General features: G+C 35.7%; 1 protein-coding gene across 3 annotated transcripts in view; it reads left to right on the top strand.

Moving 5' to 3' along the window:
* The window catches only part of Fstl5 (follistatin like 5), a 496,179-nt gene that overhangs the window by 228,431 nt on the left and 244,976 nt on the right, over nt 1-22,772 (top strand). For all 3 annotated transcript variants that reach the window (XM_059264740.1, XM_059264741.1, XM_059264742.1), the window contains exon 5: nt 18,099-18,219. In XM_059264740.1, coding sequence (XP_059120723.1) covers nt 18,099-18,219 — 121 coding nt within the window. The remainder of the gene's footprint in view (nt 1-18,098; nt 18,220-22,772) is intronic.

The raw sequence follows: 22,772 nt of genomic DNA on the forward strand, positions 1-22,772 counted from the left end.
TAATTAGATTTTAAGAAGTAAGATTAAAAGGTTTTAATGATATCTGCAATTAATTTTCACAGAATAATATATAACATGTTGTTCTAGTACACAAGTTACAAGTGATTCTAAATTGTACAAGTTACAAGTGATAATTAAAGTTTATAACTTTTCTCTGAGATGTTATGAATACAGTGAGAAATCTGTCCGCATGTATTTTTTCCTTACTGCACACACTGAAGTTATACTCTAGAGTTTTTCATGCATATTTTAAAGTGAATAGGCAGCTACAGTCTTGTCTTTTTGAGAAAAAATTCATAATAAAAAGCAGTAATTGGAGATGACAAGATTACAGTTAACAACTTGAAGGCATCATACTTAAAACTTGTCAGCCAGAAGAAAAATGTTAGCTACAATGAACTGACTGGTTGTAGAGATAAACATTCAAATCCCCTTTCTTTACTATACTTTAATATGGGTGACAATAAACACACATATGTTGTTATGGTAAGCAGAATATGTCCAAATAAAATAATAATTTAATGTAAAGTCTTAAATATTTAATGGAATAGTATGGCATACAATCGAAAAAATTGGTGTTAGAGCACTGGAGATATTTTTTTCATTGACATTTGAAATTCTAGAAGAGTTTAAAATGCAATATTAAAGAGTAAGTGTCAATAAATATTAATACAGGATATTCCTTTCCCAAGATCAAAAGAAAATATTTCATTGGCAAAGAATTAGAACCTAAAGTAGAGAATTCCTAAAATACTTTTGAGTTATCATTTTTTTTGTCATCAAAAGGTGTCAGTCAAGAACTTTAATTACAGAATTATTAACTAATAACTGTCTGTGTAATATTTGGCAAGTCACTTAAATCCTCAATTTCTCACATTGTCTGTTGATGAACTAATAATGTCAATAGTAATTACTACTTAAATTTGATGTGACACTCTGTTGTGACTGAGTATATACAAACTTTGTATAAACTAATGAGTACTTAGGCAGCATGATTTTGGATATGACACATTGAAATCAGATTTTCATGAGGTCATAGTGGGATAATAATGGAGGAAAGAAGACACTTTTTCTTGAATTTGTGGATGAGAACTTGACCAGTATTTCCATTATGCTTAACCTTGACACCTTTATGAGTTGTGGGTGAAAACAATGAAATACTACTCGAAGCTATTATAACTCTGTAATCTATTTGCATAGCTTCAAACATGCAAAACATTTTAAGTGGAGGTTTAATAGTAGAAAAAAATTATAATATAAATAGACAAATATATTTGGTAGTTCTTATAAATTAAAAATAAATGATGGTGTGATATCTATATTATCCATCCCTAAAGGCTCTCATCTACCATCTCATATAATTAGTGTATTTAAGTCATAGAGTTCAGTCTGGTCCAGAGACATGTATAAATATTTTCTTCTGCAACCACTGAGATCTATGTTTCCTAGAATACACAGTGTTCATATCTTTACAGGTAGATGTTAAACTGAACCTAATATAAGGTAGATAACGAGTATTAAACTTTGAGATGCTGGTAAACATTGTGCTAAAGTAGTTCTAGAAAAATTTAAGCACATGTACATATAGTTTTTTCCTATCAAATTAAGTTATAGTTGATCAAAATATAATTTATATATTTATAATTCTAAAGGAATTTGAAAATCATATATTAAAATTTAAGTAAGATATTACATTTAAAATAGTATATTAAAAAGAATGAAATTATTGTTTTTAAATATTGTAACATATTTATGAACTAGTGCATTTTGATTAACTATATTAATTGTTTCAAAATATTGTATGTGATATATTCAGTTATCATTATCATAATCTGGATTCTATTGCCACCTCTATACTCCTTTTCCAGTCCTACAGAAATAAATATTCAGTTTAAAAATGCACTGCGGATTCTGCATCGATTGGGTAGAGCCAGGCCTTTCCGATATAGTCTCTCCCCTAACTGGTTGCCGTGCACTGTGGGATTGAATATGACACAAAATTCCATGGGATTTACCATGACTGATAAATATAACTGTCAAAATTTAAAGTTTTTAAGAAAAGATTCTAGCTAAATGTAAGTATGACTTCGTCATAAATAAGACCTGTCTCAGAAAGCAGGTTCTGAAACGGAGATGAGCATGTGAAACATTTATCAGGAAGTGGCTTTGGGCTCAACACCTGGAGAGGTGTAAAGGCAGCTGGACCAGGCTGAAGCTGAGCTGTGATTTAGTGACAGCAATAGGCTCTACCAAGTCAAAGACATCTTGGGAGCTGGGGTATTCCTTCCAATGTCTCAAGTTGAGATGTAAGACAGTTGCCCTTTTGCCCATGGACCAGCTTTTGTGTATTGACACTCACAGAAGATGGAGTGATGCAATTCTTCTAAAAGGCACTTAGCTATTAGCTCTCAGTAGCCAAGCTTCTACAGTTTGATATAGAGTCCCATGGTATTAAAGGTGGAACTGTGCAGTCCAGTCCACTTTCACTTCAAGAACACTAAATAAGATGTCTTGTGAGGAGTAACAGTCTTTTATAAATAGGGCAAAGTGTAATGTATTGTTCAAAAAAGAAGTTTTGGCTTAACTGGCCTTGACTTGGATAGGTAGTACTTAAAGTTAGTTGTAGAGATATTTTGTATTGACTAATTTGTATTAGTTTAGTTCACATATTTGCAGCTTGGCTGGGATATGTAGCCTCTGACCCCAGAAGGAAAATCTGTGTGGTGTTGAAGGGATGCTGCAGGTAGGCAGAATGGTCAAATGACCTCTGATGTCATTGATGGAATACATTAAGATGTGGTGCTGGAGCATGATGATCATGAAGCCTCTTATAGTTTAGCACCCATGAGACAGTTTCCACAATTATCAGCTATAAATCTGTAGTTTCCTGGTGGTTGCAATTTCATCAACATTGAGAATAATATAGGTCTATGTTATCATCTAAGCAGAAATTTATGAAGTCAAATATATAATATTTCATAGTTGATAATATAAAAGTTCCTTACATACTAACTTGAAAAGCATAAAATCAATTAAATCTGAAGAAAATGCTTGCATAATCTTCCCTGAAGTGGCTCACCTGTCTATAGACAGAAGCTGGTGAGATTTATGGCCTGTATCTTCTGCCATGCTCATACACATTTGGATTTCAACCCAGTTAAATTATTTTGCTTCTTCACTTTGAAAGCTCATCCTTGGTTAAAAATGGGTAGGATGATGTGGTATTTGCTCAATTCTGGTAAACTTCAGTCTCTTCTCATATTAGTACCCTATCGACTGGATCTCATTCTGAGTGATTGCTCTTACTTTACAAGAAAGCAGTCACGCGAACTTTTGCCTGAGATCTACGCTGTGGAGTTGTGAGGTCACCAACTTCTCCTTCCTTTCCCCAAACCTATACAGGTTTCTGTCATGGGGTCTCTCTCTTCTATTAAATTTTATTTGTTATCTGTCATGTGGTCTTTCTCTTCCATTAAATTTTCTTCTCTAACTCTAAACATTCAACACTCTCTTTGAATTTGTCACAAAATATGGCTTCAATAACACTTGCTTTTAAGACTATTGTTTTTGAAGCAATAATCTTAAAATTGGCTTAACACGTGCATGTGTATCGTTGCTCACTGCAAAATCTTAGCAAATACCAATTTTAAAAAGCATGTAGTCACAAGCATAACCAACATGAACTGTTATTTCTCTTAAGTGTTGTCCATATCTCCTTCTGTGGCCAGACACTGTCATGTAGAATTGCACTCATGGTTTTAAAAATACACACCATTATTTAAAAAAGACATGAATATGTAATACTTGTAATCAAGATTTCATTATGAAAGAACTGAGCATGTATGGACAGAGTTCTTAACGTAGAAGACTACTCATTGGAGAAGAATTGGATAGTGATCATTTACAGTGAAATAGGACATTGCACCTGGTAATGAAGTTGGCAAGGATGCTGAAGGACAGGAGTGGACAGAAACAAGGAATCAGAAGATAAAGACATTTCTGAATTATGAGGGAGTAATCATGTATCTGAACTGCCCAAGACTCAAAGGAGTGAGGTTATCTATTATTGATCAACCAAGTATCTATCTTCTATTCATCTTTCCATTTATCTGACTGAAGAAGGTTAATTTGGGAAGAATAAATAATCTAAAATACCAAGTTATCTTTTCCCTTGCTTGTACTACATTAGAATGATGTAGGATAAAAATAGCTTCCAAGTAAATTTTTAGGTGATAGCCAGTTTTTCTTTTTTCTCCTTCTTTTCCTCACTCCCTCTTTATTTCCCTTTCATTTATTTTCTTTTCTTTGCTTCCTTTTTTATTGCTGTCATTGCTGTTGACAGAATCTCAGGAGGTAGCCCAAACTTTACTGTCTATTCACTAGCATCCCAAGTTACATATAAGAGTGTGAATCAGTATACCAGACTCAAGAGATACAAAATTTTTTAAAGAAATTTAAGGAAAAATAATTCTCTGTTCAGAGAACTGGGTTTCCTCAGAGCAACACATTAGACTTGGAAGGGAAGTGAGTAATAAGTATAGATTGTGAAACAGGGAGAATGAGACTTCATAGTGTCATGTAAATAGTAACCACATTGTTACTAGGGTTTTCCATTTCTCATATAGGGACTTCCATTAAGCCAAACCCAGAATTCTTGACATCACAAAAAAATAATTTCAATACACCACAGTATAAAGCAGAATTGGAGTTTATTTAAAGAGATTATAATGTAGAATGCACACAAAGAAGAAAAGACAACCAGGAACAGTACCATAGTATGTACTTTTGTGTGACATGGGTTTCTCAAAGGAGAGATGCTTCACTGTCTTCAAAATAGCTGTAGACTCCATTTCGGTATATTTTGAAGCTAATCTGTCAAGGGCTACCAAACAACCTAAGTGGTGTTATGTGGTAGCCTCTGAGGTGCACAAGACTGAATTATAATTGATAAGATCAAAGTATAAATGTAGAAATTAGGATATCTTCATTATAATCAAAGTAGATGATTTTGTTCATGAGATTCCTAAAAAATATCCAAGAGGAAAATGAGACATCACTTAAACATTGAATAGGCTTAGGTCTCAAGCATAGTTCATTGTTATTTTAGCTTGATATTTGAATGTAAAAAGAATACCAATGCTATACTAGCAGCCTTCACAAAGATATTGCTAACTGTCCTGGAATTCTTACTTCTCAGCTGCTGAGAGGCTGTAACTTGACATGCATGAGAGGTAAGAGGGTCCTGTTCTTTCCTGTGTCCCCAAAACATTTCTTGTCTTTCTAGTGTGCCTCAGCAGTCCCAAAGGTCCCAAAATGTCTTTCAGGGAAAAATAATCAGTCCCTACGCTGTAATCTGTAGGGTAGCTCTTCCTTGTTTGTGGGAATACATTCTCAGGCTCCAACTGGGAGCTTTAAACATGTACATTCTAAATTTTATATGTACTAATTCATGTATATGCATGCATTTCATGTAGTTTATCAGCTTGTCACTGTACAAAAGTAGTACAAACAAATAATGAAATAGAATAATTACTGAAATGTACAGTAACAAAATGCATTCTGAAATTTTCTATTGCTAACACACACACACACACACACACACACACACACACACACACACATACACACACGCACGCACAAAGGGCAGAGGTGACATTGACCATGGCTAAATTAAACCCATGGGAAGCAAAATGTTAGATAAGAAAGTAGTAGTTTATTACTATTTTGGTCAAATGAAACCACAAAGAGCCAGTATCACAGAATGCCAGCAATCATAAGTGTTGTCAACTTGACCGAATCTGCAAATACCTAGGAGATAAGCCTCAATGCGGAATCATGACAGACATTTTAAATTAAGCTGGTCTCTGGGTAAGTCTGTCAGGGATCATCTTGTTTAGGAAAACTGATATGAAAAGATTCAGCCTAAAGGAGCGGGGGACCCTTCCCTGGACTTTGTTCATGGACTACATAAAGAGAAGATAGCTGAACAAAAACATCTCTCCCTCTCTCTCTGCCTTCCTCCATCTCCCTCTCTGTCTCCGCCCCCTTGTCTTTGTGTGTATGTATTATATGCACTCATGTGTGCATGTGTGAGAGTGAAAATGTGTGTTAGGTGATTTCATTGAGTGTTCTTTATTTATGTCAGACTACTTCCTCAACTCAGACTCATTCACACATTTACTTTTGTGAACGTGTCTCTGCTACCACATGCTGGGATTACAGGCTGTTCAGACCTGCTCAGCATTTATATGGGTGCCAGTGTGCCAGCACCCAGACTCTGATCCTCACACTTGCATAGCAAGTCTTTTGTCCTCTGGGCCAACCCCACAGCACCTCATCTCTCTCTTCTCTTGACTGTGGACATAATGGGAGAAGTTGCTTCAAACTCTGGTGAACTTGACTTCCAAAACAGGCCCTTCCTCCCCAAAGTTGCTTTTGTTCTGAGTAGGATTTTGCACACTAACAGTAAAAAGCAGAATGGTATATTTTGTATTAGCAGTAAATCTGTGACATTTAGAGTAAAATGCTGATTACTCCTTAGAAACATGTAGCCTTCCCCTACTTGAAAGAATAACTCCTATGGAATGTGAGTAAGCAGTACAGACAAATGGTTCAGATGATAGGAGCTCTTGCTTCCTTTGAGGAGGACCCAGGGTGGAGCCACAGCACTCACATTTGGTAGCTCACAACCACCTGGTAACCCAATTTTACAGAGTCTGATATCTTCCCTAGCCTCCTCAGGCACTAACATACACATGGCATGCAGACATACTCTCAGACACATGAATATGAGTATATAATATGTATGGATGTGTGTGCGCGCGCGTGTGTGTGTGTGTGTGTGTGTGTGTGTGTGTGTGTGTGTGCCAAATAAAAAAATAATAAATTCGTAAGAATAGAGGAAGGTGGGTATGGGATTTGCTCAGAGTCTCCCTGTGATACTGAGTTTTATATTGCAGCAGTAGTGATTACATTGGTTTCAGTTTTTCTGCATTTAGATTCTGTCATCTTAATAAGCCAATTTGCATTATAAATGCATAGTAAAATGAAATGTTTTTCAAATGGGCACATATGGCAACTCTTTAATAAAATTATAGGAAGAACTACTTCTTCGCATGATTTAGATTACCCTGTTATATCCATTTGCTCAATGACAAGCACATGTGAATACATTTACAAAATTAAGTAAAAAGTAAAAATAAATAAAAGGAAGTGTTTTTTTTTATTTAGCTAACAAGGTGGCATGGTAATGATCATTTTTGCAATATTTCCATGTAATAAGTGTTTGTCTTAACATAATTAAAATAGTTATATAGGGACTATTAAAGCTTATTTTGAATTGATGAACACTATTATATTTTTCTCTCTTTTCTTTAATTCTCAGCCACCTAGGGTACTTATTTACTGTGAGACTAGTAAGGATTGTTTTGTCTTATGAACAAAAAGCTATTTCAGTGGTAACTAAGTAGAACCAAACATGCAAGAACTTCTGTGAATACAGAGAGTGGTTAAGTTAGGGTCTCCTGGGAATTTCATAGGTATTAATCCCATTTAATACACAATAGTAAAAAGTACCAAGGTATTTGTCCAGATCACCTGTTAATGGTGAATTGGTAAGTATTTTCAGATTGAAAGGGCATAATCTTATCCTTTATGCAAAATAGTTCAATGAAAACCATGTGTTTGCTTTATACCACCATTGTCAAGACAGAAGATAGAGCTGAGAAGTTATGGAAATTCCTTCAGTGCTAAGAATAATAGCAACAGTGGGCAATTGAAAGGAAAGAGAAAGCTCTCAAGGATAGTGTGTGTGTAAAATGCTGTTTCCAATATGCTCCAGGGAAACTGCAATATTATAATTTAGAGATTTTAAGTACTATTTTTTTCATAAGAATGTAAAACTCAATTAAAAGTTTTTATTTATTTATTTATTTATTTATTTATTTATTTATTTATTTATTTATTTATTCAAAACAGGGTTTCTCTGTGTAGTTTTGGTGCCTGTCCTGGATCTCGCTCTGTAGACCAGGCTGGCCTCAAACTCACAGAGATCCTCCTAGCTCTGCCTCCCATGTGCTGGGATTAAAGGCATGTGCCACCACCACCTGGCTTCATTTAAAAGTTTTATATCCTGGTTTTGAAAACCCTCCTGTGATAAATAGAACATCATATGAATAAAATGCTTTTTTTTAAACCAACAATTCTTTATCAACACATCCTTCATATGAATTTTCAAAATAATTGCTATATTGATTATTTTAAATTGAATGTTGTTTATTTGATGTACATATGCATATGTGTGCATTCCTTAGTGTGTGCACTGTCAGAGGATACCTAAGAGAGGTGGATCTTTCCTTCTACCATAGCAGATTGATAGACAGTCATTAGACTTGGCAGCAAGTGCATTTAACTGATGAGCCATCTTGCCAACTCATCCTTATTGATTTCTAAGAGTTATATTCGGCATGTTAGAAAACATAAAATGTAACTATATTCAACAATTTCCTTTTGATTTTATTTTTTCTTATAGGATAATATGCATTTCATATGCTTAAACAAATAAAATTTGTACTATTGACCATTTATTTGTCTTTTCAAGTTGTTTTTATTTAGCGCACTGTAGATAGTTTATAATTATGTTACTTATTTCTACCATCACATGTTCCTATTCAATTTCTTTAGCATAGAGACTCCATCAGGTTTGGGCCTGTGCGTCCTGCTCTGCTAACTTATTTCTGTACATGACATACTCCACCATTCATGGTAACTGAAAAGAAGATTGTAAAAACATGCATAAAAGGAAATAAGGAAAGAAAGAAATACAAGAAATAAAAAGTTTCCAGATGATGGAGTACAGGAAAAAGTAAGAAAGTAGAAATAATTATGTCTTCCATCATAGGAAAAAAAACCAAGGTCTGATGACACCACTGCTGAATTCTCCCATACATTTAATTAAGAACAATAAAAATGCTTTTCAGATCAGTCACAAAACTTTGAAGAGGATCTTAGTCTTCTATAGCACATTCTCACAGTCCTGCATTATGCTGATATCAGAAGCCAGAAACCAGAAGAAAAGAATGAAGAGGCAAAGAGACAGGAGGGAGGGCCAGGAAAGGAGGAGGGATGGAAGAGGACAACAGAATGCTAGAAGCTACAGAGAATGAGGGGGTTTCAGTCTAATACTTCAATATATGCATTCTCACAAAAGAGATATCTGTGTTTTCTGACTTTTAAACTCTTATGCAATGTACACATTTACTGGGTACAGAAATTAACAAATTTACCTTGCTTTTCGACTTAATAAATGACTTTAGTAATCCTTCTTAATAATAGAAAAGCCTTGAACGTAAACTCTACCATGCACATAGCGTGATCATGATTTGTTCAGGAAAATTAATTTGAGAGGGAGGAGGATGCAAATTACCAGGGCATAATCATACCCCTCTCTATGCATTCTCAACATACTTTCTGTACTCTATCTAGCAAGTAAAAAAGTCACACCTACGTGAAAAACCCCACACCTCTCTGTGTCTCCTCTCTAGACTCATGGTCTCATCACCATAAACATTTAATGTTGTGTGTTTATGTGCATGAGTGTGTTAGTGTGTGTGTTTATGAATGTATAAGCATGTGTGTTTGAGGGTATTTGTATGAGAGTGTGCAAGAATGTGTGTGTGCTTATCTTTATTAAAAATTAAATTTCATAAGCAAGATGAAGGTTTAAACGTATTTTAAAATTTTAATTGACACATAGGATCTCTACCTACTTATGGAGGCACCGTCTGACACACACATTTTTATAGTATAATATTCAAATCAGGATAAGCATTTGCTTTTTTATTTTCGTATGTTGATTTTGTTTCCTGAAATGATGATGAACTTATTTTACCTAAGAAACTTTTGTTTTAGAATTTGGGAATTTTTTTAATGTAAGATCATGTTGCATCTAATAGTGAATATTTGACTTCTTCCTCATCCCTTTAGACCTCCTGATTGTTTCATGTAGAATTTTCAGTACTATGTTCGTGAAGAAAGTGGTACCTTTGTCCCATTCCAGTTACCCCAGACAGAAATTACCATTCCCCTTACTGAATATTACGATTACACAATGGGTGTGTTGCAATAGATTGGTTCATGTTACTGCTAGATGAAGTTTATTGTCTGAGTTTTTATCGTGAAAGGGTTCTGAGTTTGATTAAGCCCTTTCTGTCTAATGAGATAACCCTATCGCACCTATTCTTCATTTTGTTCATGTGCTAACATGTATTTGTGAAGTTATGCACATGAATGCTCCTTTAATTCTTCACATGATGATCAGTAGATCCTGGGAGTAATCTTAATGTGTAATTGGATCAGGCTTTCTAGAACATTGTTGAAGTCTTTGTATCTATGTTCAGTAGAGACATTTATCTGCAGCTTCCAGCCTTCTACCATTCTCTTTCTCTCTCCTGTTACTTCCATCCTCATTTCTTCCGTATTGTCAAACTTGAGGGCTTATAGTTCTTTATATACTAATAATATCCAGTGATTTTATTTTGTGAAAATTGTAATATCTCCATTTTCATTTGTGTTTTTATTATTATTGTCTTCTTTCTTTTGTTGTCTTTTATTGTCTTTCTTATTGGTTAAGCTAAGGATTTGTTTATTTTATTTAAATAATGATATACCAAAAACAACTACCTTTTAATGGATCTTTGTATGTTTTCTTCTATGTATTTTATTTCTCTTCTGATCTTCTGTCTTACTTTCTTGATACTAATTTTCAGTTTTCTTTTTGTTTTCCTAGCTCCTTGAAATGCAATGATAAGCTAATTGTCTGAGATCTTTATTCTTTTTTCATGTAAGTGGCTGCTATAAAATTCGCTTTTAGTACTGATGTTGCTGTATCCTTGAGGGTTGAGTACGTTATTTTCCGTTATCGTTTGTCTCAATAAATTTCAATTTTTTTTAAATTTTGAATTAATTTTGTGAGATTTTCCAATAATGTTGATTTGAATATATCTACAAAATATCCAAAGATGTTATGCTATTGATTTCTACTTTTCCTCTATTGAGGTTTCTAAATAAATTCCTTGCAAGTTTAAGTTTTTAAAATTGTTATCAGTTCTGTTTTAGGAACAGCTTTATGAGCTATCCTAGAGAAAGTTTCAATGTAGTGTTCATCAAATGAATTCTGCAGCAGCTGTATGGAATGTACTGCATGTAAATGTCAGCTCCATTTGGTTTAGGTGTAGTTTAGTTCTGGGTCCCTAGTTGGTTTTCTGTCAAGATATTATGCCCATCACTGAATGTAGGGTGTTGAAGTACCTGATAGTCCTGTATTTAGTTTGTGACTCTCTTCATCTGTACTAATATTTCCTCTATATACTTGAGTTCTATGATACTCAATGCCTTTATATTTGGAGTTCTTTTGATTTATCAGAGCCAACTTCCTTCTCATTGTAAATTGTCTTTTTTTTTTCTTTTTACTGATTTGAATAGTTTATTTCCATAGACAAAAGTATGATTATTACTGCTTGTTTAAAAACATCCACTTAAATAGAATACATTTTTTCACTTTGTCTTTTGACACATGTATATTCTAAAATATGACTCAGTTTCTTGTAAGCAGCATGTGGTTGTTTTTGTTTGTTTTGCTTTTCACATTTAGACATTTAATCACTCTGATTTTTAATTAGAAAATGTAATCTATTTACACTGTATTATGATCTAGCATTGTTTTATTACTGCCATTTCGTTACCTATTTTTAGGGTTTTGCAGTTTCTCTATTTCTATCTCATTCTTTTATGGTTAATTTTTCTTCATTGTTGTATTTTGACTCTGGTCTTATAATTTTTATTGTGTCAATGTGCTGTTTTTGTCAACTTATCACAAACCACAGAATTTGAGAAGAGAGTACCTCAGTTGAGGAATTGTCTCCATCAGATTGGCCTATAGGAAAGCCTGTGGAACATTTTCTTGATTAACATTAATGTGAACGGGCCCAGATCTTTGTGCATTGGGTGTTAAGTAAGAAAAGTAGCTGAGTAAACCAGAGAAAGCAAGCCAGTAAGCAGCATTTCTGCAAGGTTTCTGCTTGAGTTGCAGCCTGCAGGTTCTTCCTGGAGTTCCTCTGTTGATTTCTCTTAATGACAGACTCACATATGGAAGCAGAAGCCAAATAAACCTCCAACCCCCAAGTTGGTTTTGGTCAGTGTTTTATCACAGCAATGGAAAGCAGACTGGAAAAGTGTAATATTAGACTTTGCATTGTTATTTTCACGAGTCTTACAAAAGCTGCCCTTTGATTATAAGCAGATGCTTTAAAACAATCTTAAAAATGAGAGAACAACAGGGGAAAAACATAATTACTAACTACAGGTGTACTCGACTTTTTCCCCAAACTTTCATTTTTGATGGCACTTTTTACATCTTCCGTTGCCTTTCTCATAACATCGATTTAATTATCATGTACTCACTCTTTTCCCTTTCATCTTGAAGTATTTCTTTTGGCATTTTATATAAAACTTGAGGTGATAATTTGTTCAGCTTCTGACTGTTTGGAAATACATGTGCTCCATTATCTCTCTCATTGCTAATATGTCGTCTGTCTTACTGTGTGTGTTTCCATGTGTTTCCGTGTGTGTGTGTGTGTGTGTGTGTGTGTGTGTGTGTGTGTGTGTGAGAGAGAGAGAGAGAGAGAGAGAGAGAGAGAGAGAGAGAGAGAGAGAGAGAGAGAGAGAGAGTTTGTGCTGTGTAGGTATGTCTGCTTTACTGAGGATTGATCTTAAAGACTTATGCATGGTAGAAAGGCCCTCTACCACTGAGCTATAGCCCAAGTTCTCCTTCATACCACGAGGACAGGCTTGGCTTGGCGATAACCACCTAGAGACAGTGGAACCTTGGAGAATGGAGCCTAAAAATGAGGCAGACTAAAGTCTCATGCAATAGCCAATTTTATTCAGAGCATCAATTTATATCCTGAGGGTTAAGAACGATCACCTGAGTAATGTTCTTATGAGTTAAAGGTATATATAATCACGAGGACAGGCTGTACATGGCAAAAAATATGTTTTTTCATACAGGTATATAAACAATAATAGCCAGTTATAATAAATAATTTAAATTAAACTCACTCTTATGTGCTACACCTGGGAGGGGCAAGAAAGCACATTCCAAGAACTGTTCCACGTTTTTGAAGAAACAGGGGTCACCTGACACTTGTCTTTTCTTTTGTGTGTGTGTGTGGGAGGGGGCGGGGGGGGCTTTACTATAAGCACTCAGAATTCCCTTTGCATGACTTCATTCTTGGACTGTGGCCTCTCTGCTTAGTACATAAACCATGTTTTCTTCTTCTTCTCCTTCTCCTCCTCCTCCACCTCCTCCTCCTTCATTCTGGCAGTCTTATTCACCTTTCTCTTTGCTTTGACAGTTTCTTTAAAGAAGTCTACTATTGGATAAGTTGGTAAGCCCTTTGGGGGCTATTTTCTTCCTTTCACTCTCCACTTTTTAAATCCTTTGCTAATTTTGGAGTGGTTCATTAATATGTTTTAGGGTGTATTTTGTTCAGGTCATTCTTTAATTTCTTTTTACCTGGACATTTGTACCACTCTGTGGGTTGTTTCATTTGTTCTCAGTGAATTGTCTTTCAAATCCACTCACATTATCAAGTCTTTCTTGAATCTCATTGACCTAATATTTGTTATCTAATGCTGTCAAATCACTTTTTAAACTTTTTTGGGCCCTCTTAATTATTTATTTTCCTAATTATTTTTCTTCATTCAATACATATTTGTATCTAGTTTGTCTTCAAACTTGCTGATTTTGTTTTGTTATTTGTTTCTGAATGATTTTCATTTCATCTAGTATAGTTTTCCATTCCAGGATTTATGTTTGATTCAAAAGAACTGTTGAATCTTTCTGCTAAGTTTATATGACAAATTATTCAATTGTTTTTTCTCACTATTTGAAATTCATATTGTTTCTTAAAATAGTTAATTTACACTGTCGGAGACCTCACCTATTACCACTTTATGGTTGGATTTGGGTACCTTATTCCATTATGGAATGTAACAATTACTTGAAAGGTTTATTTATAAATGTTGAAGTGTTAGATATTTTTAAACCTTTAAAATCTTTGATTTTAATATCCCCTAGCTTTGCCACAGGATGAGTGCCTATTCATTCTTCTTCTTCTGGGTATAGTAAGAAGTATTCCTGTGTCCTGCCTTGTCCGCAGCTGCTCAGACTGAAGTAAACAGACAGAGGCTTATATTAATTAAAACTGCTTGGCCATTTGCTCAGGCTTATTACTGACTAGCTCTTACACTTAAATTAACCCATAATTCTTATCTATGTTTAGCCACGTGGCTTGGTACTTTTTTTTTCAGTTCTGCCTGCACATCTTGCTTCCTCTGTGTCTGGCTGGTGACTGCTGACTCAGCCTTCCTCTTCCCAGAATTCTCCTTGTCTGCTTATTCCACCTATACTTCCTGCCTGGCTACTGGCCAATCAGCATTTTATTTATCAACTAATCAGAGTGACACATTCATAGCATACAAAGCGACATCACCCATCACCTGGGCAGACTATGTGCTTTCTGAGGTTGATGAGGGGATGGATTGATAACTTCCAGACCACTAAGGCCCCTGAAATGCTCAACTGTCTAATAAGAGCACAACACAGGAGAAGAACCCAAACCCATGGACTGAGACACCTGCCAGATACAATGTAGGCTAGATTGCAAATCTGTCCTACCAGGGCTGTAAGCCTGAGCTTGTCACCAGGAAGAATCCCAAAATCTAGCAAATCCCACAGGTACTCGCTTGACGTCAGGGTCATTGTGTCTTACAGTTACTGGGTTTTACTATGGCAAGCCTGGCTATAAGATGCTCAGCAATTCAAAAATTTGCACATCTTTTCTATTCCAAGACAGACAGAGTCATTTGTCAGACTGTACTAGCTAAATTTAGAAAAGAGATGGTGGAGGGAATGCCTTGGTCACCGAGGAGAGCACTAAGCAGGATGGTACCCAAGGACTTTTAACTACAACCATCTCTACTGTCTCCTTAGGTGTATCTCAGACCTGCACCTCAACTTTCATTATGGCAGGACAAAATCACTCTGTTGGGTGCAGATCTCTTTTCACACAATGCAGATCCAGAAGCTTCATCGGTATGGAGTGTCCTGGATACGGGATCTTTTACATTTTGCCTGGTGTTGAGTTTCACTATGAGAGCCCAGTATTATTTCAAGGAAACTTCTGTGGTTCATTCTCCATCTCACCATCCACCACAGGGAGATTTTCCTCTGTGCTGTGTATCTCACACTTAGAATACTACTGATAGATTCAGTTCCTCACTGACTGTCAGTGCTGAGTCCAGAGGCTTCATCCAATCTGTTAGCATGAAGCAAAAGTGCCTGGTCCAGCTAGAGTGCCTGGTCCAGCACTGTGTTTCCATGGTAGGTCTGTCTCTAAGTTCCAAGTTAAGGACATCACAATCTCTCTTCAACAAAGGAGCCACCTGCCCCATGATGCACGGCCTCGAGTTTGGAGAAGGTTAAATAGATAATTCTTTCCTTCTTGACTTCAAATGGGTCTTTGCTTATGACTATGCTAGCATGCTGCTGTCTTTGCATAGTTCCATAAAGTGCCTGATTTCCACAGTTCTTGTAAATATGTTTCCTTGCAAAGTAGTTATTCCAACTAATATTTCTTCAAATATATACCTCTTAGTGATTTTTCCCAGAGTCTTGCTCTGCTCTCAGTTAAGGACAATTTTTGCTGTCTTATCACAAGCTATATTTCAAACTCGGGGGCAGTGGCTGGTAAGAATCACAATTAGAAACTAACCATTAAGTCCATGGCTAAAGAAGAATAGGGAACATAATCTACTAAAAAGAAAGTTTAAAAAATTCTGGATCAGAAATGATACAGTATGAAAGCACTGAATTATCTCTGAATTATGGCATTAATTAAAAAATTCTGTAGACATTTTATGGAGATAAAAGAGCCAAACTTTCAAACTTTCATACATACTCATTATAGCAGCATGCTGACCTTGAGCTGTATAATCATAATCCAGTTTAGAAAAAACAAAAATATACAAGACCATCAAGTACCAAAAAGCTGGAAACTCATTTTCTAGGTATAAAAATGAATTCAGTTTTAGCAAAAGATTAGAAAAAATGCGAGGCATAAAATGACAAAAAATAAACCCAAATGTCTTTGTTCCATCTATCCATTTACAAATTTATGTGATTTAGAAGTACCTAAAATAGAAATGTCTGATAAACTTTGGTGTTAATGTATCCTAAATATTGCCTTAATATCAACAATGAGAATCTTCAGGAAAAACCACAGTGTGGCATGATTAGATGCACTGCCAACTCCTAGCCCAGAGCAAAAGCATTATATGCTGTCTAATCAATAACAGATGGATAACGACTGAGGGATCCATTGCTTCTAAATGGAAAAGAAGGGCTTTATTTTCCCAAAAGGCTTATGGCAGAGATGGCTTCAGCCATTAGGCAGTATTGTTAATCCCTGTGGCTAGAATGGGTAGAGCATATGGTATAATAATCACATCTACAGCATCTATTTATAAGACGATCATGCCAGATAATACTATGTCCTTGTTACCTCTACTTTGCAAATAGCAGCTTAATCAATAAAAATTTAATATTCTCTGCAAGAATATAGTTGATAGTTAAAGTGTAAAATTCAAGTGAAGGTTGGCAGATTCAGAATGGAGTGGGAATGACTTACAAGCTTCCTCTGAAGATGGGATCAACATAAACTTAGCCACCAAAGCAGTGTCATTCAATGTGGGTCACCCAACCTCCAATACATGGGTACCCCCCCAAGGGTTAAAATATACATTAAAAGCACCAGAGGATCCTGAGAATGGGACCAATGCCTGCCTCTATAACAAAATATATGTGAAATGCTATGTTTTGCCAAAAGGAAGACAAATGCATGTGAATGCATAGCCATAGCATACACAAGCTGATGCCTGAAAACCTGCAGGGGATTATTTAGTGATACATATTACATAAAAAGAAATGACTTTTTCATGTTAAAAGACCATTTTTGAGTGAATATTACATGAATTGATTATACTTGACTAGTTCTATATGAAGGGATGTATAATATTTGTATTTATATTTTAATTGAGTCATGTGAATTAACTTACAATAAATTAGACAGCTAATAAGTAGCTTTGGCAGGACCAAGTACACTTGTGATGACTACAGAGATTATGCACTGCCTCACCTTTCAAAGCAAGGAGAACAACAAACCACTCTGAGGCTGATCTACACGCAGTAGGAATTGCTGCCTCTGTAGGTGGTAGAATACTAACGACTGAGGAACTGTGGACACAGCAATGCAGATACATGTATAGAAATGTCTGTTAAATTGTGTGAACTCTGCTTTCTGACAAGCAATAGTCAAAATCATCAGAGTATAAAAATGTTGAACCTCCGTTCATGGGTGTACACAGAGTAGGAATGACAATGATGGTTTGCTTCACCATGCATGAGTAGACTTGTTATCAATCGGTGCATTAATTCTGTCTGGCTCCTGGAAACAGTCATTTGCTTAATAGTTCTTTTGTGAGCAGGGAGTCTGGCCCAATCTCAAATGACTCATCTCCCAGCTACAGAGGAGCTGAGGCATAAGGGGAAAATAAAATCTAACTTCATTTTTCACAAATAATATGAAGAAGGAAGTCGTCACAGCATGCTGCACTTTTCGCAACAGAATGCAACAATGTTTTCTTCCGACATGGGTCAATGAGGAATAGAGCATGATTTTCCTGCGCAGGTGTCTCCTTGAGTTGGTGTAAATAAAGCAAATAATACAAGCTGAATAGAAAATGTGCAGATTTGTTAAGTTGTGCTGTGAGGATTAGACAAAATCTAAGGCTGTATCTTAATTGTGTCATTATAGTAGTTAAAAATAATTTTTCAATAATAAAAATCTATTTGTCGTTGATTTAGTTTTTTACTGCTCTGCAGATTTAAAGTAATCTATTATGTGATTGTTACCTACAAATAATTATATTATATAGAAGCATTAAGACAAATATAAACGTTTTACTGTATTGATTGCCAGGTGATTAAACAGGAAGAACTGAACAAGGACTTTTCTGGCTGTACTTTGTATGATCTGCTCAAGTATGATGACTTCAATGCTGACAAGCACTTGGCTCTTGAAGAATTCTATAGAGCATTTCGTGAGTACAGAGTCAATCCTTATTCATTTGCTCTTTTTTTTTTTCCTGTTGCTTTAAGCAATATGGTCTGTAAGCTTGATCCCAAAGTACAAGCTGTTTCTTAGAAGGAGTGTTATACTGAAGAGAATTTAAGGATTTGGCTCCTCCAGAACATATGCAAAGCTAGGAGATTTTGCATTTTGTGGCTATGCTGTCTTTCCTAGAGTATCTTGTGTCCTACTGACTGGTGTGAGAGACAATTTACCAAGCTGCCTTTGTGGTTGCTCTGGAGGAGGAGCAACACTGACCTGTAGCCACCATGCATCACAAACAATTTAATTACTTATGCAGTGACATTTACAACTTCATTGGGAAGGCAAAATGAACATTCCAGGAGGCCTTGCATTTTGGAGTTGTCCTTTCTTTCATTGGAATGAAATATTATATCCATGCTAAGGTATTCCAGAACAATTTATATTTGTTTGAATTGCTTCAATGTTTCTTAGAATGATGAACTGTGCTTTATAAAACAAACAAACAAAAACCATGAAAATGATTTAATCAATATACATTTTCTATCAATCTACTCTTTAAAAATAACTGAAACAGAAGGGACTAGGAAGCCACAACAAAAACAATGAAAAAATCAAGATCTGTGCTCAAGAGCAAAAACAAATGCATGGTGTGGGTGCTTGCAAAGTACTAGAGAAGCCTACGACACATTGAACTGAGCACGTGGAAGCACACCATGAGACAGAGAGATGAATTGGAGCTAGACAGATATGCTTAGCTGAAAAAGAAATATGATGTACAATTAATGTGAAAAGATTTTCTTTGAAATAAAACGACTTCCATTGGAAGGGGTTAATTAAAAATATTATTTCTTTAGGCTGGGCAGATGACTCGGTAGTTAAGACCACCTGATGATTTTAAAGAAAACCTCGTTTCCGTTGTCCCGACCTCTGTGAGATGGTTACATGGGATCCACTGTTTTTTTTTTTTTTTTTTTCTGGCCCTTGCAACACATGGAATACTCATGCAGAGACACCACACATACTCCTAAGTATAAAACAATAGCAGGAGGCTATATATTTTGAGATAAGGTTATAATATGTTCTCAGGATTTAGTCAGTTTTGCATGTTCTTTAGATGAGAAAGGGGAATTTATCAGACAAGATAACTCAGTAAGTTGTTGGTCCCTTAAGAGGGTTTTCAAAGCTAATATGCCTTGCAAAATAAGGAAATGAAAGAAATTAATCATTGTAAGTTTACATGAAGAAGATGAAAGGCATAGAGATAAAGGAAAATTGCTAAGTATTCTGTCAAGCCTATGTCGATTTTGTTGTTAAAACAGTGCATTTTATACCCCATATTAGGCATTTTTTGGGGACCTCAAGGAGGCAGAAGAGAAAAAAAGATAGTTTATTAGTTAAAAGTATATACATATAATTTAATACAAAAACTCAGCATCTATTATTCTATAATGGTACACAAGTCAGAAGGTTATAAAAAGTAACTTTTAATAATGACTGGAGATTGTCATCTGTGCTTTGGTGGGTAGGGTCTTTATAAAGATTATAGCAATATGACTGTTTAGGTTAAGTGGCTTTAAACTTGGGGAAAAAGATCAAAGGTCAGAGAATAGAAAAATGGCATAATCAAGAAGGCAGGTACTTGAAATTTATGAGTAAAGTAAATTGTTCATCACGAGTATGTTCTGTATGAAGTTCTATTGAACTATAGGTTATTTTTTTTTAGTAGCTAATTTCGTTAATCATTTGTCTAATGTCCCAACCCTTACCCATATTTTACACTAGGAGAAAACATGAGCTGAATTAAATGAGGGAAGTAATACTTAGCATTATCTGGAAATAACTGAGAGATATACAGTTTACAAAGCATTGAGAAGAGTGCTAAAGGGAAATATTTGTGTTTTGTTAGTGGTGAAACAGTGGGAAAAGAAACAAAGATAAATGTGAACAGTGTGCTGTTTTAAGCCAGTTCATGAGGATTCTATGCAATTATATCTGAATGTGTCAACAGATAAGAATCTTGCTACATTATTGCTACTTGTTTTGCTTGGGGGCCGGGGGCTTTGGAATATGATTTGGTGTTGATATGGAAGTATATTGTTCTGATTAGTGGCATTTTAAAACACAAAATCAATAGCCAATGAAACTCAAACGTGATAAAACATCATTGTCTGGTCACAAAGCTACTTTATATAAGGAAATATCTAATTTGAGAAGAAAAGTAATGAGGTTCTATTTACTCTTAGACTGTACTCAGATATAATGTGATGGGAAACATTTATAGTACATACAATTAACTTAATTGTTATTGTAATGATTCTGTCCTTAGGTCAAAGTTAAAATAACATATGAGTCTACACATTCAATATTTGAAACATAGGGATATGATAGGTAAGAAAAGCACTTAGCAGCCCAGCTTGCTGGCTTACACTTTGAACACCAAAACTCAAATTTTAAAGATGGGAAGATCAAAGCTAAGCAAGCCTGGGCTATGTATCATGACTCTGCCTCAAAACAAACAAACAACAACAACAACAACAAAAAACAACTAAAACAAAACAAAAAAACCCTAAAGCTGGATCAACTGCTGTGCAAGCATTAGGACTCCAGGACAGATGCCCAGAGCCCATGTAATCAGGGGAGGGGGGGGTGGGTGGGGTGGGGGTGGGGTGGGTGGGTGGGGTGGGGGTGGGGTGGGGTGGTAGTGGTGGTGGTAGAGATCTACCTTTAATTATTTCACAAAGAATAGGGAGACATGCATCTCAGGGAAAAGATGAGCTGCCTAGCTTTACTATTCTAACTGGTAAAGTCCATGTTGAACAAACAGCTTCCAAGTCAATCAATAAAGTAGAGAATAATTGAGGGGAGTGCCTGATGTCAACTTTGGGTATCTACATCAACCTTCACACAAGTGTCTCCGTCCACATGCTAACACCCCTGTTCACACTACATGCATATGAACACAAAAGATAAGTGAAGTACACATTTTAAAAAAGAAAATAAACACACGAAAATGTGTTTGGCAACTATCCATCATGTAATGAAAGTTTTGTTGTTATATAAATGTATTCAGTTTAAATGTTAAAATTATATTGCTTAATGGCATATTTCTCTAAACAATGCTGCAATTTTGGAGGATATTTTAGTTCTTTTTGGTCTCATGAAGCAGCAGCCTTTGCATGGTATCATCATCTCGGTTCTTCACCCTCATTTGCAACAAGAGTCAAATTATAAACCCTCAAATGAAATAAATTGACTTTTACGGGCTGGGTGCACTGACAGTGTTTATACAAAAATGTGAATTTAAAATGGGTGTCTCTTTCTCCTCATTGGATTTTTGAAGCTTAATTGCAAGCTCTGTATAATGGTACATATTTCAAAAGTTGTCCAATTAAAAAAATGTTTAGGTATCACAAATAAAATTGTGTATCAATAATAGGAAATCGTACCTCCTACCCCCCCAGCCTTCCCTCCTAACACACTCCTCTTTCCCACCTCCTCCAAGGCAAGGCCTCCCATGGAGAGTCAGGAGAGCCTGGTACATTCATTTGAGGCAGGTCCAAGCTGCTCCCCTGCACCAAGGCCATACAAGGTGCCCCAAGTGTTTCCTATTTGCAGTATTCCTGGAATGCCAATGAATGTCTGTAGGTTTAGTGTGTCCTCACAGTTGGAGCAGGGGTATAGTGTCCATTTTATAAAGACACTCATACTGGAATTAATCCCCACTTATGATTGATTAAATATTAATGAACCCTTTTTTACATATTTTTATTTTATAATTAACTTAATTTCACATATCAGCCACGGATTCCCCCATCCTCCCTCCTCCCACCCCCCAGCCCTCCCTCAGAAAGACAAACATGGTATTAATGAACTCTTTACAGACCTATCTGCCTGCAGTTACCATTCCTTGAGAGTTTAGAATTTGCTTTGCCTCATCTCTATTGCTGTGACTAATACTTTGTCTAAAAGTAATTTAGAGTCTGAAATGATTTACTTCACTTACAACTCCTTGTCATAGTCCTTTCCTGTAAGGAAGTCAAGATAGGAACTTAAAGCATCAAGTCTAAATTCAGGGGCAAAGGCAAAATGAGGACAAGAACACTTACTAGCTGTTTTCTCCACTCCCATACAGCCCAGGACCCTCCGCCTAGGGAAGGCTGCTAGCTGCAGTGGGGTGATCTTTCAGCATCAACTAACAATCAAGATAATCCCCCAAAGACAGGTCCACATGACCACCTGATCTTGACAATTCCTCATTAAAGCTCTTTAAAGATATGGTCAAGTTAAGAGTAAAAGTCAGGAGTACAATCTTCAGCACAGGGAGGAGAGGCTATAAATCATTGTCAGCATGAACTAAAAATGAAAAACAACACAGAAAGGTAGGAATTAAAGAAGCAAAGTATTACATTCTAATAAGAAATACACCAACATTTTCCAAGGCTAATCCCGAGGCAAGAATGTCTGCTTTGTCAGCAGAGAAGTCACTGATAACTTTGGTCCTAAATTTTTCAGCAGGGAGTCATGAATGGAAGCAAAAGT

Source organism: Peromyscus eremicus, chromosome 6 (genome assembly GCF_949786415.1).
Source record: "Peromyscus eremicus chromosome 6, PerEre_H2_v1, whole genome shotgun sequence".
Lineage (NCBI taxonomy): Eukaryota > Metazoa > Chordata > Mammalia > Rodentia > Cricetidae > Peromyscus > Peromyscus eremicus.